General features: G+C 39.8%; 3 protein-coding genes across 10 annotated transcripts in view; 1 reads left to right on the forward strand and 2 right to left on the reverse strand.

Moving 5' to 3' along the window:
- The window catches only part of pbx4 (pre-B-cell leukemia transcription factor 4), a 32408-nt gene extending 18056 nt beyond the window's left edge, over positions 1-14352 (forward strand). For 3 of the 4 annotated variants that reach the window (XM_028598585.1, XM_028598584.1, XM_028598586.1), the window contains 6 exons: positions 2718-2962; positions 3522-3712; positions 3904-4039; positions 4238-4394; positions 8458-8544; positions 10695-14352. In XM_028598585.1, the coding sequence (XP_028454386.1) occupies positions 2718-2962; positions 3522-3712; positions 3904-4039; positions 4238-4394; positions 8458-8501 (773 nt within the window). In that variant the 3' untranslated portion in view covers positions 8502-8544; positions 10695-14352. Of the gene's footprint in view, positions 1-2717; positions 2963-3521; positions 3713-3903; positions 4040-4237; positions 4395-7253; positions 7257-7347; positions 7452-8457; positions 8545-10694 lie in introns of all 4 variants that reach the window. The other variant, XM_028598587.1, reaches the window with a different exon arrangement.
- A 93-nt stretch (positions 14353-14445) lies between these two features.
- lpar2a (lysophosphatidic acid receptor 2a) lies at positions 14446-21583 on the reverse strand. The gene is made up of 4 exons (XM_028598572.1): positions 21318-21583; positions 16724-17476; positions 15900-16162; positions 14446-14737 (listed from the first exon to the last, which is right to left on the reverse strand). The coding sequence occupies exons 1-4, from the start codon at positions 21574-21576 to the stop codon at positions 14702-14704; spliced, it is 1311 nt and encodes a 436-aa protein (XP_028454373.1). The 5' UTR covers positions 21577-21583; the 3' UTR covers positions 14446-14701.
- A 2577-nt stretch (positions 21584-24160) lies between these two features.
- brd4 (bromodomain containing 4) overlaps positions 24161-26758 on the reverse strand; it is a 44081-nt gene continuing 41483 nt past the window's right edge. For all 5 annotated transcript variants that reach the window (XM_028598528.1, XM_028598529.1, XM_028598526.1 and 2 more), the window contains one exon: positions 24161-26686. In XM_028598528.1, the coding sequence (XP_028454329.1) occupies positions 26618-26686 (69 nt within the window). In that variant the 3' untranslated portion in view covers positions 24161-26617. The remainder of the gene's footprint in view (positions 26687-26758) is intronic.

The raw sequence follows: 26758 nt of genomic DNA on the forward strand, positions 1-26758 counted from the left end.
CTGGAGCTAGTTGATCAAAAGGAGACACTGCTTAGATTTTGGCAAAACAGACAGCCAGCTCTCAGACCTGTAGATGGTCTCATGGTTGGTTTGAGTCAAAGACTTTTTGACTCTTATTTTATTATTTTTTTTACCTGCATCCATGTCATATGGTCTTTTTCTGTGCATTATCTTAACTCATCTCAACAGCTGCTATAATACTACTAGGCCACTAGACTGTGCATGAGTGCAATTGTGGGTAATCACAGCTTAATTGGAGTAATTAGGGGAATGTAGGGAGCATTAGGCTACAGCTGGGGGCCATAATGAGGAGTGGGGGCAAGAGGGAGGGGTTAGAGGTGAGAAGCTTCAAGAGCCCCAGTTGCCCTCTTCACTGTAGCTCAGTTGTACTTCTGAATGGACATTCAAGATCAACCCCACACATGACTATATACAATCAGAGCTGTCCGCAGCGGAATGGCCTCAGTTTTGTCAGTGTACACAAAACTATAACAGGCATAAGAGCGTAGGCAAAGTATCCAAATAATCATGTATATTAATTAGGTACAAAACAAATACCTCTGGCCCTTGATTTAGCTATTGGTTATCTGGTTAGGAAGTGCAGAGATCATTTGTGAATGACTGAAAGGAAAGAAAAAGTGGAGGGTAAGAGATGGGCAAATCAGGGTCATTAGTTCAGGCGGCTGGGTCTGCTGCATTCCTGAGCCCAGAGATGGGGGAGCAGCAGAGCAGGAATGTGCCTTGGAAAGAGAGGAGACCTAAGCAGAGGGAAAGAAAAAGGCAAGAAGGAACAAGAAAAAAAGGGGAGGGAAAGTTGGACGCTTTGCTATAAGAGGCCTTAAATGGTGGAACAGACCCATTTATCAAATGAAGTTTGAAAAAGGGAAAACTCATCTGCTCTGTAGCACTTGGAAACTTTAAGCAAAACTGTTTTGTCCTCATTTCTTTCACATCTGTTAGTGTTACAGTAGAGCTCTACTCATTCTTCTTAGCACTGACTGTTCCACGGATAAAAACCTTTTTTCAGCGTGACTCTTCGGGACAACTTTGACAGCAACGTACAAATCATAACATTGTAAAAGTTGTGCTAACAAGAGACGATATGAAGGAGCCCATGCACCCCCTAACCTTTGATGATGAGCTTTGACTAACTAGCGTAATCCTTAAAGAGGACAAACGCCTAACCCAGTTTCCACTGGGATTAATCTTGTCATCCATATTGTTAGCGTCTGTCTCCGTCAGAATCCTGTCTGGTTTTACCATTGTTTAAATTGGCTTTTACCTTTTTTAATTTAGTCTCCAGTTATAAAGATCAACATGAATCTGAACACACTACTGTTTGTTTGTGACTGAACCAATATTTCACAATTCACATTTTAGCATAGGTCTCCATATTAGCTTACAAACATTTCATCAACAACTTACTTTCATATACTTTTGTACACAAACTTGAGCTTGGAATTATCCTGGTGATGATATTTTTTCTTCCTGCAAGTGGACAGACTGCAACAAACAATTGCATGTATTTATCAATTAGTTTGCAGGTTGTTTTCTATATGAATCGGTTAATTGTTTAATTTGGTTGTTTAATTAAAAAAAAAGTAATTTCAAAATCAAATTGCTTGATTTGTGTGACCAAAGATATTCAGTTTATAGTAATATGAAACCGAGAAAATCTGTGAATCCTTACATTTGAGAATGTTTAGTATTTTTGCTTAAAAAATGTAGGGAACAATTAATCAATTGTTAAAATAGTTGGTGTAATTTTCATTCGATTGGCTAATTGATTAATCAACTAATCATTGTATCAATCATATGTTGCATTTTTTTTATGAATTAGCAATAAAAAGCACTAAATATATCCAATTAAAGTAACATTTTTTCTAGGCCACTTTATTGTGTTTTTCCAATTATTTTTAATTTGTGTATTGGTACTATAATAACCACATATTTCATGTTATTATGATTTACAAAATAAATGGGACTTTTAGTAAATAATGTGCAACGACATTGAATTGTGATGCCAAGTTTCTACTCTTACTTTCTGAAGTTGAAAGATTGAGAAGCAAAAGGGGCAAGAAACAATTTTGTTAAGTGTTAAAACCTTTAGACTCTGAAGAACGGATGGTTGTCTCTACTAAACTTTTCAGTAACAGAGTGGTATCTGTAAGGGTGTGTGTGTATGTGTGAAAGAGAGAGAGAGATGAGAGCATGGCTGCAGGCTGACAGAGGTCCTGGTATAATGCAGTGGTGGAGAGCAGCAACTGATAACTATACTTATGGCCACTGGGGCTCATAGTGACAGCACATGCACTCCCATTACTGGTCCCATGCCTCATGCCTTAACCTTTGGCAGCTTGCCACAGAGGGACCACACTGCCCTCTGCTGTTGATTTAGAGGAAGTTCAGGCTCATTGAGAATTCAGCCAGACGCTCATAGCAATGACTCAGGGGAGAAACTTGACTGGGTTTTGACAGGGCTGTACTTCTTTGAATATAAGCAGTGATAAAGTGTCTTCCTATGCTACCCTATAACCCACTGTATTAGCCTTCTCCTTGAAGGGAAATGTGTTTGTCAGTTTTCAAAAACCTTTTATCTAATAGGTTTTCTTAACTCTAGAAATGCTTGGGCAGACTGTAACAAAAATGTTGTTTTAAACTGGTGAACGTTTACCTTTCCTGTCTAATTCCTATACTTTCTCTCTTCTTCTGTCCAGTGCTGAGTATACGAGGTGTGCAGGAGGAGGATCCCCCAGATCCCCAGATCATGCGGTTGGACAACATGCTGCTAGCAGAGGGTGTGTCAGGACCAGAAAAGGGTGGAGGATCGGCTGCAGCGGCTGCAGCTGCAGCAGCAGCAGGGGGTTCACCTACTGACAGCAGTATCGAACACTCCGACTACAGAGCCAAGCTTGCCCAAATCCGCCAGATCTATCACTCAGAGCTGGAGAAGTACGAGCAGGTGTGTGCAGAGCAGACCTAAATACTTTTAGCCACAAATATTAACATGTTTGATGAATTTAGGTAATTCAGTTAGAAAGATAAACTTAATTCCTGTGTAGCTATGTTGGTCAGTCAGGTAACAATTGCAGTATATTGTGCTAAATGAAAGGAAACATACAGTAAGCTGTTGTAGTGTTGCATTTATATGGAATAAACCGTAGAAGACTGATTACTTCTGTTTCCATGTTTGGAGGTATTTTGATTCTTATCAGCTGCTGTAGTGTTGTAATGAAAATGTGTGCAGGGATTGGCGACCACAACATGTCTGAGGCAGCTTAGAGTCTGTAGATATCATTCAAACAAAGTGTATACCAGGTGGCTTAACCTTTAAACAGTCAGTACATCATTACATAATCATTAATCACATTATTTTTCTTAAAATAATGAAGGCAGCTGATCAACAGAGGAGTCAGACAGCCGAGGCATGTTATCATTAAAAGTATGTTATGGCACTGGACAGAATCTGTGCTTGGACTATCTTTTTACATTCAACTCCTTTCTCTCTCTCCTTGGTACAGGCCTGTAGTGAGTTCACCAACCATGTAATGAACCTGCTGAGAGAGCAGTCTCGCACACGGCCCATCTCTCCCAAAGAGATTGAGCGCATGGTGGCCATCATCCACCGCAAGTTCAGCTCCATTCAGATGCAGCTCAAACAGAGCACCTGCGAGGCTGTCATGATTCTGCGCTCACGCTTCCTTGATGCCAGGTGTGTGTGTGTGTGTGTGTGTGTGTGTGTGTGTGTGTGTGTGTGTGTGTGTGTGTGTGTGTGTGTGTGTGTGTGTGTGTTAGATGACTGGTTCTTTTTTTGAGGGCTGAAGTGATCTGAGCATGTTGAAATTGTGTCAGACCTGTACATTCCAAGCATGTTGGTCATTATCTCTTCTCTCCGTGTGTCAGACGTAAGAGGCGCAACTTCAACAAGCAAGCTACAGAGGTGCTGAACGAGTATTTCTACTCCCACCTGTCTAACCCTTACCCAAGCGAAGAAGCCAAGGAGGAACTGGCCAAAAAGTGTGGGATCACTGTGTCTCAGGTGAATTACCAACACCACTATTATCTAGGACTTTACTATAAGTAAAAGGACAGAGTAGCTGTTTCGTGGAGGTTATTAAACCCAGTATCATCTGTCATTGTTTCAAGATCAGTCTCAGTACATACTTTATAGCATCTTTTAAAAAAAATGCAAAGGAAACCCTGCTTTCACATATCTGACAATCCATCTGTCCCTCAGGTCTCTAATTGGTTTGGCAACAAGAGAATACGCTACAAGAAGAACATTGGTAAGTTCCAGGAGGAAGCGAACCTCTACGCAGTTAAAACAGCGGTGGATGCTGCCAATGTGTCTGCGCAGGCTAGCCAGGCTAACTCTCCAGCAACGCCCAACTCAGGTACCACATGCTCCATCTCATCTACCCACAAACCTTTCCACTTCTCATTAACAGGCTTCACTTCCTCTACATATTCTTTATTCTTACACACAACTGAACCCTATTGAACGACACTATGACTGTATGAAGGACTGATTTGATTGTTCAAAGGAAAACCCACACTGTACACTGCAAATGTGCTCTCGGCCAACTATTATTATAGTATATATAGTGTATATATACTATTATTTAACATGAAATCATTGGTAAACCGTTGTCGTCTTCAGCCAAGACAGTATATAATATTATTTTGTGTAATCAGAAACCTAGACACAATCTTAACTCATTCTGTACTGCTGCAACTAGCCAGCTGTTAAGAGTCAAAATGTACAGCCGTACATGTACATTTTGGCTGCATAATTTGTCTTTTCATTAATGGTATCAAATAAAGGATTCTAAATGTAACAAAGAAGAAAATTAAAGATTCCAAAATTTGGACAATAATATGCAGTATTGTCAACTTTTTTTTTTCTAGGGGCTTAGTTACTCTACATTATTTTACAATAAAGCATTTGATTGTATTGTTTCCTATCCATATTTGTTTTTCAACTTCATCCCTATAAGTAATTAATCGCAGATGCTTTTTTTTTTGTTTGACACTTCAAGTTGTTTGTTGCTCGTACCTAACAAATTATCCTGCACGCCACTTAGTCATGATAAAATCCGAGACAGCTGAGCATTGTGCAGTGTGGGTAGCCGTGGTCTTTGGTTGTCTGTTAGCCAAGATTTGCCATATCTTGTGCCATTTTGTGTGTCAGATGCTTTTCTAACATATATTTCCAAACATTTCCCTATAACCTTTAACTGTTGTGATGTGATTGAACTGTTGTGATATGATATTACATACCTCTCATGTCTGAAATGTCTATATTGTCACTGCGCTGCATTTTATGAACCATGATAATCTGGTCATGGGTCACATCTCTCGCCTGCGTCCAGGTGCCATCTCAGTTGCTCTTACTCATAGTAATGAAGTTAACATTAATATCCAGTAACTACTGTTCTTCAGTGTTTTTCGCAGCCAACAGAACATTACCAGCGGAAATACAGTTACAATTACTCGCTGTTTAACAAAATATACAGCTACAATTAAAAATGTAGGCAAAAGTCAGCAGTGTGGACCTGCGCTATTGCAGGAGAGCCTGTAAGCTAGTGGGGGCGGGGTTGCCCAGAGAGTGCGAGAGGAGAGATGCAAACACAGGCACAACTTCAAGGAAGAAATGGGTTTTGTAACGCACCATCAAACTATATTGATATAAACAGCAATGTCTCATCCCATATCTCCTTTGATAACCTAAAAAGTCGATATACTGCACAGCCCAATTTTCTTTGTTCAAATCATCCCCATTCATTATTTAATTCCTTTTGATGTGTGTGTTTGTGTTACCTCAATCTTTGCATCTATGTAGTACATTGTCTTTATTTTTTTAAACACACAGCACATAATATATACGTAATAATATAATAACCCTAATTTGCTAAGGAAGCTAACCAGGTAGGTTATTATCTTCAGTGTACTCAAAATAAATAGTGACGTCTTTGGAAAGCCAGGTTGTTAAAATATTTTATTAGTGACTAAACTCAAAGCGGTCTGTGAGAGAAAACACATTTTATAAATAAGAAGTTGTACTAAGTACGAGAGACTGGACGGTGTCCAAAATAAACTATTTCCTCTTTCGTTACCAGTCGAGATTCACGCACTGTCACCCTTAGTTTTCAGTCTGGTTGGTGGAATAGCTAAAAGATTTTGATCAGATGATTGTACGGCCGTGGCTGGGCTGTAAGGGGTTATGTAATCTGGAGCAATAGGGTGGCCTTGTATGTAATTAATAACAATTTTAAAATGTATTCCAAACTTGGGCAACTAGTGTAATGATGCTAAGATTGGAGTGATATGACAGAACCTCCTAGACTTAGTTAATAATCTGACTGCTGAGTTCTGGATAAGTTGCAATTGTGAGACTCAGTGGGAGTTTAAACAGGTTAAAAGAGAGTGCCAGTAGTCCAGGCGTGATGATATCGAAGCATGTATAGTTTTTTTCTGTGTCATTGAGAGTGAGCACATGTCTAATCTTGGAAATATTTCTTAATTGATAAAAACAAGCTTGGGTAATATTTCGCATATGCTGCTCAAATGATAAGTGGCTATCAAAAGTCACCCCTAGATTCTTTGCCACGGGTTTAACGTTCACCTTAAGTGAACCGAGGGAGGACTGAATCTGTATTTTGTGATGCTCTGTAATGGGATATGCAATGTGTTTAAAATGCAAAATGACTGCAACTTCTATGGGCAGACACCAATTTAATCATTTCACTGGGTACCTTTATGTAAATTTGCACCATAAGACAATGAATTGTACATCACAATCCACCTATTTGACTTTGTACATTGGTTATACAAAGTATTCAAGCCAATAAACTATGTCATGTGAATGTCACACCGTTTTTTAAAAACTGTAGTAAACATTTCGGTTTCCAACAAGAATGTTCTGATGTAGAGAGGGATTAAAGTGGGGTAAAGCAGACCACAACACAAGCAATGAATCCTACTGTTGGAACATTTCTGTTATTATCAGGCATTCTAAGCAGCAGTTTGTTTGAAGTAGACTTTATACGTCCACAAAGTGAAATGCCTCATGTCCTCCAAATGTGTGATTGCAAATATTGGAATTACACCTCTTATTTCATGCTTTTATTTTCCAACTGACAGCAGTTGCTGTGTGTAGCGGATATGTATGCTAATGAGAAGCTGGACTATTATGCTTGTAAAATGATCTTTTTAGAATAAGCTGGCTGAGAACATTGACCTGCATATTGAAGCTGGTTATTAGAATTTGCTTCTTTTGGTCAATGTCCATGGTGACATCTTGTGGTTGGGCTGATTGGATATTGGCTATATATATATTGCCTGCAGGGTCACCGGGGTCATACAGTTTGTCACACACAGGCAACGCCTACCTCGGCCTGCGTTCGCTCAACGGGGAGGGTCTCAACATCGCCCCCTCTCTACAGCCGCAGGTATGCACTGAGGACAGCTGCAGAGTTGACCTCAATGCTGTTAACCTAGCTACCCAGAATCCCTTGTTACCTACCCTTAGTCTAGCTCCTTTTGACCTCGACCTCTCCTCAAATCCCGTCCTGACTTTACCTTCGACCCTATCAACTCCTCTCCCAACACAAACGTACACAAATTGAACCTTCTTTGCTCTGTAAAGTGAGCCCTGAGGAATTTATGGCTTCACTCAAATAATGGAATAATGTCAGTTTGTTGTTGCATATCCCTCTATAGTTCCATGTATACATAGTCCTACCCAAAGAGAGCACAGGGTCAGCCTCAGCACAGAACCACTGCACCAGGGGCCCAAGACCATAGGGACATCAGGGCCTTTAAGACTCTTGTAGTTGTCAACATAGAGTTGGAATATCTGCGGATTAAACCTGCAACACCTCTGATTAGTGGTCCGTTTCGCTACCTAGAGGTTGTCCTGTACCTTCAACAGCTACCTGCCTTTTTAGTCCTTGTTTTTTTTTTTCTGTCCTTGCCACACATTCCTCCATCCCATCTTTCCGTATGTTAACCCCCTTATGTAGACTAAGAAGAAATGTCCTCAAACTTAACTGTCCTTGTGATTGTTGTCTGTTAATAAACATATCCAGTTTTGTTGTTCTGGAGGAGTCCACAGATTTCTGCTGGTAAGCGCTAAATAGTCTAGGAATTTAACAACAAACAAAGGTTTAGATTGGCTTTTGGCTTCAGTTGCAGTCTTTCATTTCACAAAAAAAATTAGAGCAGAATTGATTAAATAGAGACTGATGAAGTTAATGGGTGAGCCCCAATGTTTAGTGGTCACGTAACAGCCGTTATTAAAACGAGTTAATTAGCAGGAAGGCAGTCAGTAATACAGACTGGCTATGATGCATACAGTAGAGCTTTGTGGATGCCATCATTCCTCTGTTCAGCTTGTGGTTGTTTTTAAAAAAAAAAAAAAAAAAAAAAAAAATTGTGTGGTTGTGTCTCTGACAGGTGGATACCCTGCACCGTGCTACACACCTGACGGGCGGCTATGAGGAGCTGTCTGGTAGTGGCCTCTACACCCCTCATCGCCTGGATGTGAGTAGCAACTAAAAGCTCCTTTTGTGGTGTAGCTGATAAAGAAGTTTGCAGTTAGTAGCAAGGATACTTCGAGAATATGCTCTGCTCAGTTTGCTTGCAATGAATTATCTATGTTACACAATTGTTTAAACAGCATTTTAATGATTGTTTTTAAATGTAAAGAATATTCTAACTGTGCATTGGAATAGTTATTGAAATGCTGTTGGACAGCCGTTCAGAAAATGAATGATTATTCTTATAAAGCAAATTTAGGCCAATTTTTATTTTGACATAGGGTGACCGGGACAGTCCCGATTTTGAAGTTAATGTCCCGAGTCCCGACAAAAGCCTGTCGGGACACTAAAATGTCCCGGTTTTAGGAGGAGAGGCGTCAGACGATTTTGCTGGGGCTTGAGCCCCGAATGTTTTGAGTGTAGTCCCAAATGTAACTTTTTCCAGATTATTTTTCCGAGGCGAATAGAACGGGCAGCTACATGCAGGGTCCGACCATGTTGTTTGTTGCTATCACCTAGCAACCGTCTCTACGTGGAGGAAAAGCTGTGAAAGCCGGGTGAAGTTTTCAGAGGAATCGTAGCCAAATCAGTGTAATACATTGATGCCATCAACACAAAGTTAAGGAGCGCAATACTAATGATTTAGTTTGAAGTTCCTGTGACGTGATGTTTACAGTCTATTGTTCAGACTCAACCACACGGAGCTCTGAAGAAGACCTGTGCGTCTCTTAGTGTCCACTCTCTCTGTAAAATACAGCGCAGCCTCAGTTTATAACGGATGCGCTCTGCTGTCGACATGCTGCGGTAGATGTGTTGCGTTTGTGCTCCGTGTATTTCTGCAGTAGATTCAGTTTTCCACCTCCGATGTAGAGCAGCGTACGGCCACTTCCCTAGCTAAACTCTTTGTCTCATTCAGACACCCAAACAGGGCTCTGTGTCTGTCAGAAGGTCTGAGAGCTACAGCAATCACGTAAAACCAGACTATGGTGCAGGTAGATTTCTGAAATAGTGACTTTATTCTTGTAATAGCCTATTATAACTTTATTTTTCTCAAAATCACGACTCCTCCAAATCACAGAGAACACAGATATACTGTATTTTGAATGTGCACAAAGTTTTGGACATTGCTCAAACACATCTGAAATATTACAGTCCAGGGGTTTATTAATAGGCCTACATTAACAACAAAAGAGCAAAACAGGAGGGAGGAGTAAATGATGCCTAGGCTACATGTGTGCTGACTCAGCTATAATTAGAAAAGTCCATCCAAAGGAGAATACATATTTGAAAGCAATACATAATGCCTGTTAGCCTTACTTCAATATATTCCATTATGTTTTTATATTTGGATTGTAATCTATTTTTCTCTTTACATAACGATATTTGCAGCATACATTGATTCAGAAAAAGGTAGAAATAGGTGCATAAAAATTCACCAGAATGCAGGAAATGAAGTGTTTAATGCTCAACATTTTCAATAATTTTAATTCTTTTGGTGTTATTGGAATAAATAACACTTCAAAAATCTTTTTTTTTTTAGAAAAGTCTCAGCATAAATCTCATTCTGAATTGAAAAAGGCTGTTGCTGCAATTTTGTTAATTTTACCGAAAAAAAACAAAACATTTATTATTAGATGAGGAGCCTATGATCAAAATAATGAAGTTACTGTCCATGTCTGACCTCGGCTGGCAAATGTTCACGTTAAAAAGCGTGTGCGCGTGCACAAGCGCTACGGTCACACGCAAAGTGTCCCGGTTTCAGCTCCCGGAAATCTGGTCACCCTATTTTAACATCTAGACTTCTTTAACTTGCAAATCACCAAATCAATGCTTTCTGGGATGTGACAATAAACCAGTAGCTTACCCCAGCTAGATTTCTCCCCAGAGCCAATTTCTGTACGAAGTATACATACACCTATACATTCTGATTTCTTTAAGTAACCTGGTTACTTGAGTGCATGAAAACACACTAAATGTAATCAGCTGATACATGTTTTACCAGATACAGGTAGTTCTTAGAATAAATGTTTGTCTGCAACCAGTAAGCCATTTTACGGCTGAATCATTTGGCTTGTAAGCACAATTACAGCTGATGTAGACTACTAATTATAAAACTCCTTCATGCAGAATACTCTCTTCCCTGACTGTTTTCAGGCTAACAGCTGGCAGGACACCACCAACCCCCCCTCGGTCACCTCTCCTCCCGGTCCTCCTGGTAGCGTCCACTCCGACACCTCCAACTGATTCGGTGGCTCTCCCTGCCGTCACTTCATTCCCACTGCAGTCTGCTCGGACTACCATCCTCTGTCTTCATATTTCACCACTCCCTCGTCTCTCAACTAGACAGCCACACAAGGTTGTGCCCACATTTCATAAACACACACTGTGCTGGAACACAGGACAGCCGAAACAAGAGGAGTTCTCCCTCCACCCAACAGCTCCACTTTAATGCTAGAAGCTCCTTAACTCAGAATAAATGAGGGATGGAGCTTACTGCTGCTGACACCGATAGAAAACATCTATACTATCGAGGACTTTTTGGAAAAAAAAAAAAAAAAAAAAAAAGAAAAAAAAACACTGACCCAGCTGTGTAGATGATCACGATGTCTGTACATTATGTGTATATGCACGTTAACGTCACACAGTACTCACACAGCTTGTCCATGTGCTGTTGACCTCTGCACTCGACCCTTTGCTTTGGAAAACTGTGTGTGATTGCCTGTATCTCTTGAAGCCTTGGCATTTGACAGCCAAACTGTTGATAGGCATCACCAGAGAGCTCAGCTCACCTTGCTCGTACCAAAGTGCTGCCCCAGTAGTTGTCAACAAATCTGTTCCTCTGAGATCACCCTCTGCCAACTCAACACGAGACACTGTTATCTTCCAGTCCTTATAGCTTGATGTTTAATTCTGTTGGAGATTTAAACAAAGAATAATTAAGATATGCACAAATGTGCATGCACCCCCCCCCCCCCCCCCACTGCCATAACACACACCACTTTTCAGTCGTTTTCATAGTGAGCTGACATAAAAGATGTGTCAAGCACAAAAGTTAGCATCCTTGTAATGGGTGACTCTACCTGTAAAAGGGTAGTTAAGGGGATCACTGTTCTAAACCAGGCAGGACAGGTGATAATAGGGCTGGTGAGAAGAGGAGGAAAGGGCAGAGAGAGGAGAATATCTTTTGGTTGAGTGGATGTAACTAATAGCCCTTTTTGTTGCTAACCAATAGAGGGTGTTGGTAGATGGCTTGTAGACTTTATTTCTTGCTTTCTGTCCACTAGTTTATTTGATTGTAGGCTATTTTCTAATGCTGTTTCACCAAGAATGCACCAGCCACCACCAAAAATGAGCTCAATAAAGCTTTTAAATGATGTTAAGGAGACAAGTGGAAAGATTGTGGGGCATTGATGTGTTTATTGGGACAAACGTGACAAGAATTTAGAAACGTGACTGTCTTCCATGCATGTAGGAATTCTAGGCGTGATATTGTTTTCATTTAACCTTCCAAGTTTTTAGCTTCGTTTTTATTAACAAAAAAATAAAAGGGTATAATTATTACAGTCAGACCAAAAAGGAAAAAGTGCATCGTGTATTGCTATGATGTGTGTGTGTCTCTGTGCGGGCGTGTGTACAGTGTTCTTGGGATGTCTTAGTCAAACCGGCTGGTGCCCTCTGACCTTTGTAAGCATTCTAGAGACTGGGTGCTTCCGCCAGCCAATGACACACCAGGTGGGGTTCAACCGAGATCTCCTCCCCCATCTTGAAACATTTAAGCTTGTGAGCCCGAGGCAACACACTACAACCTTCCGTTGTACCAAAACCAAAAATACCACGTTCAGCAATGTAATAATGCTACTCTGTGTCTCTCTAAAGTTGGTGCACAGCCGCCTTTTCAGTTCGAGGAAAGGAGGGAATTATATTTGTATCTGTGTCTCTCTGTGTGGTGTTGTCATGCCTCAAGTTGATTTGATTTTTAGGGGTTTTGTTGTGGGGCGTCATGGGAGGGTGGGTGGAGTAAGGACTGTCATATCACACCTGTAATTTGATTGGGGGCATATAAGGTATGCTCTCCCCTTAACCCATCCTTTTTAATACCTTCTGGTAAAACCAACTATTTTGTTTTCAGTTCTATGGCCAATTGGGCAAGGGCTTCTCCCTCTCCTCTGTTACCAAAAAAGAGGCAACACTGGGTGTAGTAAAACTCTTAACTCGTGTTTAAGACAAACCTGCAACGTTTTGGGGGATATTCATTCTTTGGAACTATTTTATACATTAACTGTTATGTGAATAACAAAGCATTTTGATAGTAAGGTAACGCCTTATAAAGATGTGTCAGTCAAGAAACCATTTTGTTGTTAAACCATTTATGTTACAGAACAAAACTTGAGCTTATAAGCTGGTCACACGTGATATCCCACATTGAATTACTTGTTTTGTTACTCATCGCGGTTCATATGACTGTATCTTATGAATAACGTTATCGCCACACCAAAATATCATGCCCCCCCCCCCTTCCCTTTTCTACCTGTTGTAATGGATGTCACTGTACAGTTTGTGTAATGTTTCAGTATTTCTTTTTTCTTTTATAAACTTTGATGTTTGGTTGAAATGCCAGTTTTATTTGGCCTTTGTGTCACAGGATTCACGATAACTCTGTACCAATTTTGAATATTATTTAGGTCTTTTGTTACATAACCGGGTGGCAATGTATGGTTTACATGTGTAACATTTGGTGCTGTGGAAAGACAATTGTATCAATTGAGGTTCTCCAATGGACATTTGGTGTATTTTGCCGATTTATGGACCCCCTCCCCCATCAGATTCCCTTTCAGTTTCCACCTTTTCCACACTTCTCCAAATATTCAACCATTTGTGCTTCATTTAATTCTAAAATTTAGTTTTTTAAACCTGCTCAAATTGTTCCATTAAGAATCTGAACTTTCTGTGGCAAAAGGAGTTTTGAAACTGTTTTTACATGGACAGTTAAATTGTGCAGGTGCAGATGTTGCCCGTTTGGGGAAAGCTTATCCCCAGAAACTATTCAAGCAGCTCATTTTTTAATGCAGAAATATTGCGATAATATGCAACCACTATATGTGCATACAACGGAGGACGTTAATACTGAATTTTGTTTGAGGAATCCGACTAACTGCTTAATGGCAACATCATTTAAAATAGTTAAAAGTTCTTGTGACCCTAAAACAGGAAGAGGCAGCCCTTCACATTAAAGCAGATTGTCTACACTTTGCTCACCTTAAAAATGAGTACAGCAAAAATAATTCAAGCTTACGAACTTGGATGTCAATGTAAACATTGTATGGCCCCCTGAATTTTTGCAACAGATCTGCAAATCTATACAGAACTTAATTTTACTAATTTTTACCGTTGATCATGTTTAAATATTGTTTAGATTCTGCAAGTGACTAAATTACTTCCACAGCACCAAATGGCTTCTTAAACCTTTTTGATTTCTATGTTTTTATTAGTATATTTGTATCTCCCCTCTTTCCCTTGTATTTACCCCTCTCTCTACCTCTGTCTTTCCATTTCTCTTGTATATAACCCCCACTGTTTTCAGACTTGTGAGTCTGTATGAACTCCTTTTATACCTCAAACTTTAGAATTGTTCTAGAAAGAGTAAAACAAAAGTAAGAATATGACAAATTGTAGTGTTCTTATTAGAAAATTAATAAAATGATTTAGTGTGATTTTTCAGTATTTGATTTCAGATATTAGGTGTTTCATTTTATAATTTGTCACAAATGCTCTCGTGATAGTCAAACGTAATAAAAGGAGAGATTGCACCATCTGATGATTAATATGTGAATCTGTCAGCCTCATCGAGAATGAGGAAACCGCTATCCTGAGAAATAAAAGCATTTGTCCAACATGGATAAACTCCTTTTCAAAAGATGCATATTTATATATTTATATATACACATTTCATTCAATTTACAAATGCAAACAAGGAAGAGAGGTCATTTAGCGGAAGTTGACAGACATCCAGCAGAACAAGAAAAGAATCTAAACTTTACACAATGTGGGTTGGTTAGATGACCATGAAAGTCAAGATTTTGGTTTAAATTGCAGGAATACAGCCATCATACCCCTGGCATTGTCCACCTGTCTTCTTTATAGTTTGTTTCCGTGCCAACTGTCTAATCTTCTGATTTTGGGACACAGCCAAGAGTTTCCTGTAGACAAAACATATTTGGACATAAAGGAAAAATGTTTTGAATTTCACAATCTCATTTTCTAACAATGCCTTAAAAGGTGCTCTAAGTGATGTGATGCGTTTTTTGCAAACCTCTCCTCACTATCCGCTAGCTGCCTGTCCCTTGAACACACTGTAAAAAAAACGCGGTCTCTGTAGACAGCCCAGGCTCCACAAACGGCAACAAAAACAACCTGCACCAACCTGCCCCATGAACCATAACAAACAGTGTTCCAGCCAATAACCGACAAGAAGGAGCTGGTTGAGCCATGAACACGCATTGTGGAAGTAGCCTACGTGCTAACGCTGCTGCAGTGATTGCTCAACCAGCTCCTTCTTCCGGTTATTGGCTGGAACACTGTTTATGGTTCGTGGGGCAGGTTGGCTCAGTTTGTTTTTGTTGCCGTTTGTGGAGCCTGGGCTGTATTAGAGACCGCGTTTTTTTACAGTGTGTTCAGGGGACAGGCAGCTAGCGAATAGTGAGGAGATGTTTGCTGTATGTGAGAAAAAATGTTGTAGCCTAAAAAACGCATCACATCACTTAGAGCACCTTTAACATAGAGTTATTAATGTTTTCCCTCAAGACACTTTTATATAGGAAAAGTAGTCTTGACTCAAAGATTAACAAAATGAAACCACCCATTGAAATCAGGAGGAGAAATTTCTTGGTTCCTTCGCACACCAGGTACCCGATTGTTGGATTGGAAATCAACATGTGCATAGGTGTGGTATGTGAAAACCTGCATGACTAATGGAAGAGACCTAATCAGAATATGGGCCTTTTGTTGTTAATCTAGACCACAGGTAGAAATTGAGTAAATCCTGTTTTAAAGTGCTTTAAAGTAACACCAAAGATTATTTTGTACCTTAAAATAATGTTTCCAAAATCGTTTCAGTGGTTCATCAACTCGTAACAGGGTGAACGGCACTTCTGCATTCGCTTTGCGGCCCTCTATCGGCTATAACCGCACTATGCAAGTTTGCCAGATCGGGTAGCGGATCTGTAGTTCAAATGAGACATAAGAAACTACAAAGGACAATTCCGCTTACAAACGTGTAGGAGGACCCGAAGAGGAAAAGTGCTTTGGTGTTGCTTTAAAGGGTGTAAAGTTGAACTTTCACAGGTTGTAATGTAACTGTACCTCTGGCAGAGGGGAGTCCATCTCGACAAGTGACAGCTCCTTCTGCTGGTCGCCACCTCTCCGACAAAGGCAGCACAAGATCCACTTGAACGTCCTCCGCATCTCGTCGTCTCGCAGAGTATAGATGATAGGATTGACCATAGAGTTGCATTCTGCTATCGCCAAACAGAACTTCTCATAGGTGTTGGCGTGGCTGGCTTCACCCAATAGCCCGTCCAGTAAGAGAGTCACGAGGCCAGGCATCCAGCAGATTACAAACGCGCCTGCAGAGATGTGGGTTGTTATTGAGGGCAGAAAAAAAAGTCAACAAACTCAAAAGCGTCCAAAAAAACATTGCTTAACATCAGTTAAATGCCAGTTAGCACATAGTTGCCTCAAGTTGTTACAGCGATCAAAGAGGCAGATTATGATGAGAAATGTGACACTCTTGAAATTCCAAATAACTTTTGTCCTGTACCTATCAGACACAGTCTGACAAAGAAACAAGCCTAGAGCTGCAAAACTGGTTTGTGGGGGAAGTGGAAGGCTGCAGGTAGCAAGCATCTAACATGCAACAGCTCTCTGAACTAAAGTGCATTTAGTATGGATACCTTCAAAATACAAAATAATTCAGTTTCCCCTCACATGTGATGAGGTGAATTGGTTGAAGCCATTGAACCTTGAACTTTGAACTTTATGAGAAAATGGAGCTTAATAAGCATATATATTTATTTATTTTGAGAAAACTGAAATAATGTCAAACTAGACTGTTCATTTTGTGGTTAATCAACAACAAAACCTTACAAACTTCACCTTTGCATGGTCGCACACAAACAACTTCTTACCCAGAACCATGGAGATCGTTTTCATCAGGTTGACAACAGTCTGCCGGTGACGCATCTCCAAGGTGTGCTGAGACACGTACCTGGTCTGGTATCTCACGTAGATAAAGATACGAGTGTACACGGCCACCATGATGAAGAAAGTAAGCAGGTTGAGAGATGCCCAGAAGATGAGGAAGTGGCGGCTGTAGAGAGGAGCGACGGTGGAGCAGTCCTCCAGATCACACTCGCAGTTCCAAAACGTTGAGGGCACCAGGCCCATGACGATGCTCACAGCCCAGATGCCGACTATCAGCAGCACCACGCGCCGCTTGCTCATCTTGCTGTGCAGCTGCATGGTGATGATGGTCTGGTGGCGCTCCACGGCAACAGCCAGAAGGTTGGCCACAGAGGCCGTCAGGCTGATGTCAATCAAAGCCCCGCGGATGTACCACTGCTCCTTGGTGAGCATTCTGGTCCAGGGGCCCGTGTTCAACATCAGGTTGGCGTAGGCCATACCTGCAAACAGGTCAGCTGCTGCCATGTTGCCCAGGAGATAGTAGATGGGGAAGTGGAAGCGGTGGTTCATGAAGATGGCCACCATCACCATCAGGTTGGCTAGGACTACAATGAGACATACCGTCAAGCCCAGTCCGATTACCACAGAGTCCCGCGTCGTCCACATCAAGTTTATCTTCTTACCCACCAAGTTGTAGAAGAAGGTGACATTGTGGCTGTAGTCACAGTTACTCAACACACTGCTCTCCATGGCCATAACTGTAGACCCACAACTCAAATGTAAGAATATGTAGCTGAGAGGTGCAACAACAGGTAATGTACAGTACTGTATTTATTCAACATAAGGCTTTCCATGTAGTAGGCTACACATTAAATATTCACCAAGTCTAAGAGAGTCTGATGACAGTTTCATCCCTTCATCTCAATTATCACACTTTTGCAAACCAAGTGCTATAATAACTTGAAAATAGCAATATGAGACTTAGTCTCAAGCTCTCATTTTTGCTGTAATGAAAATACATTATTATACTGAACTGTGGATTTTGGGACACTTGCTGTAAACACATAACTTGATCAATTCAACACAGTGGTTGGCAGCACAATCAGGACACTGTACAGATGTTCCCCAACAGCAGAGTGAACATAACTAGTGAACATAATCCGCATCTTATTTCAACAGACAGATGTGCTACTGTGAGGATTTATATTTCTCTCTCTTGTGTCCCGATTGGTGGAACCTTGAGTACTTAGCGTATATAGCAGGGGTTTTTGAGTACTTATAGTATATAGCAGGGGTTTTTGAGTACTTATAGTATATAGCAGGGGTTTTTGAGTACTTATAGTATATAGCAGGGGTTTTCAAATTGGGTGAATGTGAGCCTCCCCTTAGAGTAGGTAAAGACAGCCAAGCCCCCCCCCTTTCCCAAAATCCCGTCCGCCTGCCCTAACCCACACACGCCTCTGCAGTAAATGCCATCTTTTGTTATCCAGGCAATGATGAGTTTCAATAACATTTTATTTCCACAATTTTTTTAAAAGTGCATTCATAAACGATTCTTTGCAACAGCAAATAATTTCCAACTTCATGCAGGCCTAATTGAGGCTACTTTTAAAATCATTCATCATACATTTTTTTTCAAACACTTCATTTTGTGCATTCTGGTGAATTTGTATGCACCTATTTCTACCTTTTTCTGAATCAATATGCTGGAAATATCTTTATGTAAAAGGGAAACAGATTACAATCCAAATATAAAAACATAATGATATAAATAATATTGCTGTAAGGCTTTCAGGCTTTCTGTATTGCATTCATCTATTTATTCTCCTGTAGATCGGCTTTTCTAATTATATCTGAGTCAGCACACATGTAGCTTTGGCATAATTTACTCTTCCCTTCTCTTTTGCAACTTTTGTTATACATTATTCATTGTAATTTATTAATAAACCCTTGGACTGTAATATTTCAGATGTTTGAGCAAGATTTCTGCTCATGTCCAAAACTTTGTGCGCATTCAAAATATAACTCATCCCATTTGTGTTCTCAGAGGTTTGGAGGAGTCCTGATATTTTGTGAAAAATAAAGTTATAATAGGCTATTACAAGAGTTAAGTCACTATATTTCAGAAAATAATCTACCTGCACCATAGCCTGCTGCGCATTATGCGATTGCTCTGCTGATACGGTAGATCTCAGACCTTCTGACAGACTCAGAGCCCCGTTTGAGACTCTGGTCTCTGAATGAGACTAAGTTTAGTGAAGTGGCTGAACACTGCTCTACGTCGGAGGTAACCGAAACTACGACAGAAATACACAGAGCTCAAATGCAACACGTGTCCACAGCAGACCGCGTCTTTTATAAACCTGAAGCTGCACAGCTTTTTACAGCGAGAGTAGACACTAAACGACGTCCGGTTTTATATTTGTCAGTCAACTTTTCAGCTAACTGCCCTACACATAACACAAAGCTTCTTTTTTTCAAAAAACCCACTCTTTGATTTTAGAAATATTTTTTACTCTCAAAAAATGCTATAAATCTATTTATATCTAAGTAGCTTTGTGTTATGTGTAGGGCAGGTAGCTGAGTTCACCAGATGTGTTTTGAGATGGATAGGTCAAAAGGTCAAGCTGCATAATAGATTTTTTTGAAAGTGTCGAACATCCAACGTCCCAATATAAAACCAACTTTACCACAGTACGTTACACCCATGACTAGCAGAGTTCAAGAAGTCATCAAACTCGATCAATCCGCAGCGGTTGGAATGATAAATCTCGCAAAGCCTAGGCTAATATATGAATATCATTTTAATACTTCGTTCCCCAGGTGTGTTTTCATCCCAACCACAATCTTTTTCCTTAAATTTAACTTTTTGTTTCGGTGTTTAAACTTGACGTTACCGTAGCTGTAACCTCAACCATAAGCAGAACTATGTCTAGGAAGTACGCCAACCACTGTTTTATACAAAGCGAGTGAGGGGGGGGTTTTCAGTGCCTGCTTAAAACCTCCGAAACTTCTGACCATCTTTAGATTTCCTGGCAACCTTTTCCACAGGCTTGTTGCTACATACATACTCCTTACCTAAATTACTCTTAAATCTAGGAGGTACAAAATCAGTAGAGCTTCCCATGGTGGAGTGGTTGTGAACATCTCTTACTATATATATAGTGTATGTAAATAATTGATTAAATATTTGGTGACAACCCCATACACAGTCCTATGTACCATGCACAGGTGAATCTGAGAGACTCGATCTTCAACTTTTAACCACCCAATAGTCTCAAAATGAGAAGTATCAAGATGAGATCTCATGGGGAGGTTCAGGATAAGCCTCAAAGCCTTATTTTGAGCAATCTGAAGCCTATGTTTCAGATGCTGTAGGACACTTTTATACCATGAGCAGCATGCATAGTCAAAATAAGGCTGAATTAGAGCACTTGCCAGAGTTAACACTGTGTTCTTGTCCATAAATCTTGAGATTCTTGCCAAGAAACGTACTCTTTGATTTACTTTGGCAAGTACCTTTTGCGCTTGGCCCACTCCAGTCAAGTGGCAGTCCAGCACATAACCTAGGTAAGTAACCAAGTCCTTTACATTAATCACATTATCTCCAACTAAAACCTTAAAACCAGGGGATCTTTTCAGTTTTATCTTTGACCCAAACAGTATGGCTTCCGTTTTCCCTAGGTGAAGCGATAGCCTATTGTCAGACATCCACCTGCTGACATTCAATAGTTCTACACTGAGTTCTTACGACTATGTTCTTATCTTTATGAGAAACCAATAATGCAGAATCATCTGCATATAAAAAAAGTTCACATGAACATACAGACTTAAGGTCATTAATATATAGAAGGAAAAAAAGTGGACCCAATATCTATGCATAGTGGTTGAGACATTGCTCCCCCAATATCCACCACCTGCTTCGTATCCTTCAGATAAGACCTCACCCATCTGACTGCTAAGTCATTAAAACCAATGGCTTTTAATTTGCGTACCAAAATGCCATGGTCAACAGTATCAAAGGCCTTCTGTAGGTCTAACATGACCATACCACAAAAATGCCCTTTATCTACCTCCATCCTGATGTAGTCAGTTAGATACAGTAAACAAGTGTCAGTGGAATGTGACTTACGAAAGCCAGACTGGAACAATAAAGTAACCTAAGTGAACAGTGCCAATGATTATTTCATAAAGCAGGTAGGTAAGTAAATCAACTCGTATGAATTGTGTTTTATCTAAATGTAGATACAAAATAAAAAAAATAGGGTTAAAAAATGCCATTCACAATTTCCCAGAGATGAAACTCTCAGATCCTAAACAGCTAAAACCCATTTGGTAATTTTTACACACGCGCACATACACACACACACACACACACACACACACACACACACACACACACACACACACACACACACACACACACACACACACACACACACACACACACACAAAAGTCAAAAACCAGTTTCAACTTGCTGTGAAACATGTGCTGCTGATACTTATCTCTCTTAAACGGAAACTTCTCTGTTGAGGATATATATATATATATTTTTTTAGACTTTCTACAGAATAAACGTTGAATTAGTTGAAACCTACCGCCGTTTTTAGTGTGTCCATTCAGGCAGGTCTCACATGACACCGGAGTTGCTAGCTGCCATTTCATTACAGACAAAGTCTTTGAGCTGCTCTCCCTGTTGTTGTCCGCTCGTTCAAGCCGACGCCTCTCTGAATCATTCTCACTCAGATCAGCTGGACTTGACCGACAGACAGGTGAAGGCGCTGCTTTCAACTGCAACCGGAAATATCGGGAAAGACATACACCAGGGGTGGCGAACCTGTGGCTCTTGAGCCACATGCGGCTCTTTGCCTGCTCCTTTGAGGCTCTTACTGTGTGGCTGGGGGCTGTGTTATTGGTAGATTATTTTTTTTAACTTTTTGAAACATTTCAGATAAGTTTAAAAAAAAAAGCATTTGAATGATGCATTTGCCAATTATTTTAAAATAAAAAATAATGCAGCAGAGTTTGTTTTTTTATGGACAGATTCTGCAACATGAGGAAAAAAAGCGGCCACAGATCACCTTCCTCATTAACCCTTTTACTGCTGATTGTTTGAAAGCCCCTCTAGTGACAAATGAGTGAAAGAGTGGCCACAACCGAGTACAACCAGACCTAAAAAGGATTGTGGATAACAAAGACTGTCAGGTTTCGCTCTGAGTCAATCTAAGTAAGAAAAAAAAACCTATGAAAACTGCTATGTATTATGACTTTCATTAGATCTGGAAGTCAATGTTGTAATATGGACGTGCATGTGTTGTGTTTCTTTTTGCTATGGTACGTGTTTTTTTTGTGGCTCTTTATGCTGAACTGGTTGGCCACCCCTGACATACACGCATTGGGTCTTAGGCTACTTCTTGGTGCTCGAGAGTTTGCTTTGAGAATCTTTCTCACAATCCTAATCAAATGTTATTACTACTCAAATCGTTTCAGCTCAAGCGGAAGTGTTTTCTTCACTTTTTGAAGTTAGCTCTGTGGTGAGTGCATTAGAGACATTGCTCCCAAATAATAGAAATAAAATCTATATTCAGTTTTCCAAATACTCGGAGCTACAGGTAGTGGTGGGCAGATCGAGGCTTCGTGAAACAATCAAACAGTTGAAGCAAATGTGCCATATAGTGTCAAGGCTTCGAAACAATCCGACACCCGTCTCAACGATGACACCTAGTGGTCACTTGCAGGTGTTGATCTGAAACAACCTTGATAATGAGCCATTAAAAAAAATATTTATTATTTTATTTTTGTAATATGTGAAGCTGTTAAGGCTTGTAGGCTCCTCACTGTGCATAATGTTATTTTGGTCATGAAAAATGAATATTAATAAAAAATCAAGCCACAATGTCTCACTTTTTTATAGATTTTTATTCCAAAATATGAATTTCTCTGCTGTGGAAGGACTTAACCTACTTCTTTTTTTCTCTCACAAGGGACACTTGTTGCTGGCATGCAAAGATATTTTTTAGCAAGGACATACAAATGAGGAAAGATTACTGCTCTCTCTTTCCAGTAAGTTAGGGGCTCATGAGTTCTGGGCAAAAACGCATCGTTGAGGTATTTTTTCACTTCCACTGTGGCATCAGCTGTAGCATTGTGTATCATCTGGGTTTCACGGATAAGATCATCAAAACGTTCCCATAAACTGTCCTGTGTTTCTACTGGTGTTGATGTTATGATGGGCCTGATGTTGACATTCGTGACTCTGAATGAAAACGGAGTTTCCATTTGTATCTATCTATCTATCTATCTATCTTAATTTATTAATGTGTCACTGTATGTATACTCTGTCTGTCTCTGGCCTATCAGTCTATGTGTAAATTTAAATGTAAGCCTAAATATAACACCCACCAAACGAGAGAAAACAGATCTCAAAGCCGTTGCACAGCGTTCCGAGAAAACGTAGCAACACGGTGCACACGGTTTTGAGATTGAACGTGCCCCTGGTCACCGGTCAGTTACTGGCGTTAAGTCCATAACTGTTGTTAACAGTCTTGGTAAAGTCAGGCAACATACTTCCGGCTAATATCTTCAAAATTTAGCAATCCAATGAACAGACAAGTTTCTCGTGTGCAAGTATGGAAATAAAAGGTGGACAAAACATGTATCGCTGGCCATGTGTTGCACTGCACGCTGTAAAAAATGGCTAGGAAAACCGTAAAGAATAATAATAATCATTTTAAATATCTGTATTATTCCTGAAGAAGAGAATGCAGCAGCAGATTGGAATTGCAGATGTCGACATGCTGATGTGCACCATCTACAAGCAAAGAGACAGTGCTAGATTTTCAATACTTGCAAGCATAGACATTGTTTGTGTTTTTGTATTTTGCATTATAAACCTGCAAAATGTAACTGAAGCATATTTTCATTTGAATATTGGGAACTAGGCAAATGTTAGTGCTAAGAAAAGAATGAGAGCTAGGGGGTAGATAAATGAGGCCAAAAAAAAAAAAAAAAAATCAATGAAATTGTAATGTAACTAATGTCTCTGATGCAGAATATATAATCTAAAATAAAAAAAATAAAAACACCAATTTACAAAACCTCTAAAAAACAGGTGCTTTACAGCCAAACGCTACATTGTATTTTTGAGTATCTTATTTACACTGGTTAGTGTAACAATGTTGTTCCATTAGTATTATTATTAACATTAATTCAAACAGGAGTACTAGTGTAAAACATAAAATCTAAAGTGTGTGTTATTACACTTTTTGTCTGTAGCTGGCAACATGGTTTCTGAACTGAACATGGTTACTTTCCTTCCTGCCACAAGTTAGCATGTCTAAAACTGGCCAGACAATGAAAATAAAGCTCCTTATTGTGAATCTGCTAAATGAAAATGAGTGAACTCCATACCAGTTACAAGAGGCATTTCACATAAAAAAACTGAATTTAGTTTTTTTTTATTTTCTATAAAAGAGATGAGTTTATTCAATGATCATAACAGACTGAATCAGACCTCAATAGACCACTCACATACCAAACAATAAATTGAGGTTAATGTTTGAACAAAACCCCCAAAACAGAACAAATGTAACACAAAATAAAATACCTGAATAAAGCAAACTCTGGGCTGAGCTGCAGGTCAGCACATTCTCTGTACAACTCATGGCACATTATGTCCAACAGTTACTGTGAAAAGGAAAAAAAAAAAAAAAAAGAATGAAGTTTTTTTCTTACCCTTTCAAAACCAGTCTGATAAAAATTCTATATTTCATATATGGTGGACTTCAATGAAATTAAAAAGGTGACTTAAGCACAGAATCAAGTTCTCCTGAAGTACTGTTTATCTGTTTATTCTCCTCATCAATAGAATGCTCATCTACATCGGGGAACATGCCTCCTGCACCACACACTTAAAAAAAAAAAAAAAAAACAGTCACACAGCCGTCCACATATACACAGTCACACTCACAGACCAGACGTGTGGAAACGCTGAAACATATCTACCTAAAATCTGCTGATTGAACAAAATAAGAAATTAGCTGTCAGATGTGTACACTCATAGAAGTCCAGCTAAAACTAAATTTAAAACCCGAATATTGACAACGGGTAAAATATAAAACACTGTCTTGTCCTTTTTTTTTTGTTTTTTTTTTTTTTTTTTTTTTTACACAAACTCTTTCAAAAATCTCCCTCCCCATTCAAATATTACACCACCCATTCCTGACCTGCCCCCTTTCTAAACCTCCCCCCCCCACCTCACCTCAAAGTGTAATATAAGCCAACGAGAATTGCAATACAATACAGGCACTGGAGAAAAACACCATAAGAGACAAGTGAAGAGGACGAGATGCATTCCGATTTCAACCCATCCCCGGTCCAATGTCTCCAAGAACAGAATTATAACTCACATCCACTATTATCGAACAAGAACAAAGATATAAATCAAAACAGCTTTTTTTCAGAGTTTTACATTTCTTAACTTTTGTTTGTCTTTTTATTTTGTATTGTTGACAGTGTGCCCTCAGTCAATTAGAATTTAAACTAAGTGGGAGCTCCTTCCAGTCCCTTCAGCTATTTTTACTAAACCTGATTCAAGTAACAGCTACAGAAAGGCGGTGTCTGTCTTACTCCCCGGATCGCCCCCTTCCTGCCTAGAGCACTCTGCCTGTTGACATGTGGTCAAAATCTTTAGGCAAGTTCAGAGCACACACACAGAGGGAACAGCAAGGGGCTCCTCACCTTCTCATTTTTTAACTGATCCAGTAGTGTGACTGTTGCAAACAGGCCAATGATATCAACATTTCCAACATTATGTCTCAAAGTGTAATACAAAGAATGGTGCGACACTTGTAGTGAAATCATACTCCAAATAAAGTTCAGAAACGGCCGGACCTTTCCCCTCTTCTGCTTACAAGTAGCTTTAAATGAAAAATACAAGGCATGATTAAAACTTCAACTGATTCTGTCTTTGATAAATACGTGATGGAACTATGATAATGCATATAGTCAGGTTTTTTTTTTGTGTTTTTTTTGTCACTAGCTACCTACCATGTTTTAGGACAAGTAATTTAGCATAAAAGATAATGGGTTGTTTGGCATAGACATAGGTGATGGAGTGTGATAGTATGGAGATTCAAAGACCTAAAGAGAAAAAAAAAAGATCCAAAATAAACCGTTATTGTAGTATAAGAAAATACTTCTTTACAGTAGATATTAAGATGATGAAAAAAAGCTCTGCACTGCTCCTACTCCTGGTTGTAAATGTTATTGGTTTTTCCCATGTGTGCAGGCCACAGAACATAATGGTCTGTTTAGGAAAGAGGTGTAAGGCAAACTGTACCTTCTCTGCTGAGAAATATACATGATTTACAGTATGGAAGTTGCCCCCCCCCCCCCACCATTTAATTTGTTCACTTACAACAATCAAAACATAAAAGACCAGTCTTCTTTACCACCTCAGACATCTGGCAGTTTTAAAACACGTCTGCACGGTCTGTCAGTACATTATCAGAGCATTTTCATAGTTTCATAGTTGTCTTTACTCTTGCAATTTATGTTGGGTCCACGCACAAGAGGCAAGTGACAAAGCAGGCAACTGTGCCAAGTTGTCTCTTTCTCCCGTTATGAGATATCAGGTAGGTAATGCCAAATTCCCAGGAAATGACATCCAAAACAATGAGACTATTCCCATGTGTTGTGTGTTCCGTCCACAGGGGCAAAGCGAGCGATGAGCGCCCGTCCAGCGTTTGTACTCGGTCTCCGAGGGCCCGTCACATCTACATACAGTCTGTGTCCCTCTGTGGTGCGTGGTCGCCAGTTCTCTCTTTAGAGGAAGTTTACATTATCCCAAGTTTTTTTTCTCCTTTTTTTTGCTGTTTCGTTTCAGTTGCTCCTCTCCTCAAAACAGATTCTCCTCAAAGATAGCCATTAAGTCACTTTGGAAATTCATGTCAATAGTTGCTGCCATCTGGAGAGAGAAAAGAACAACTAAGCATTTCCGTTACGTTCATTACTCCTGAGAGTGCATCGTCAAACTTCA

This window comes from Perca flavescens, chromosome 15 (assembly GCF_004354835.1).
Source record: "Perca flavescens isolate YP-PL-M2 chromosome 15, PFLA_1.0, whole genome shotgun sequence".
NCBI classification, from domain to species: domain Eukaryota; kingdom Metazoa; phylum Chordata; class Actinopteri; order Perciformes; family Percidae; genus Perca; species Perca flavescens.

What these genes read in the sequence shown, in the direction of transcription:
- lpar2a (XM_028598572.1), bottom strand. Translation starts at nt 21,576, where the DNA reads ATGTGGCTCAAGAGCCACAGGTTCGCCACCCCTGGTGTATGTCTTTCC. An exon ending in AACGATCTCCATGGTTCTGG is followed by an intron (nt 16,163 to 16,723) that starts GTAAGAAGTTGT and finishes ACATCTCTGCAG; the next exon opens with GCGCGTTTGTAATCTGCTGG. An exon ending in TGGACTCCCCTCTGCCAGAG is followed by an intron (nt 14,738 to 15,899) that starts GTACAGTTACAT and finishes TTTTGTCTACAG; the next exon opens with GAAACTCTTGGCTGTGTCCC.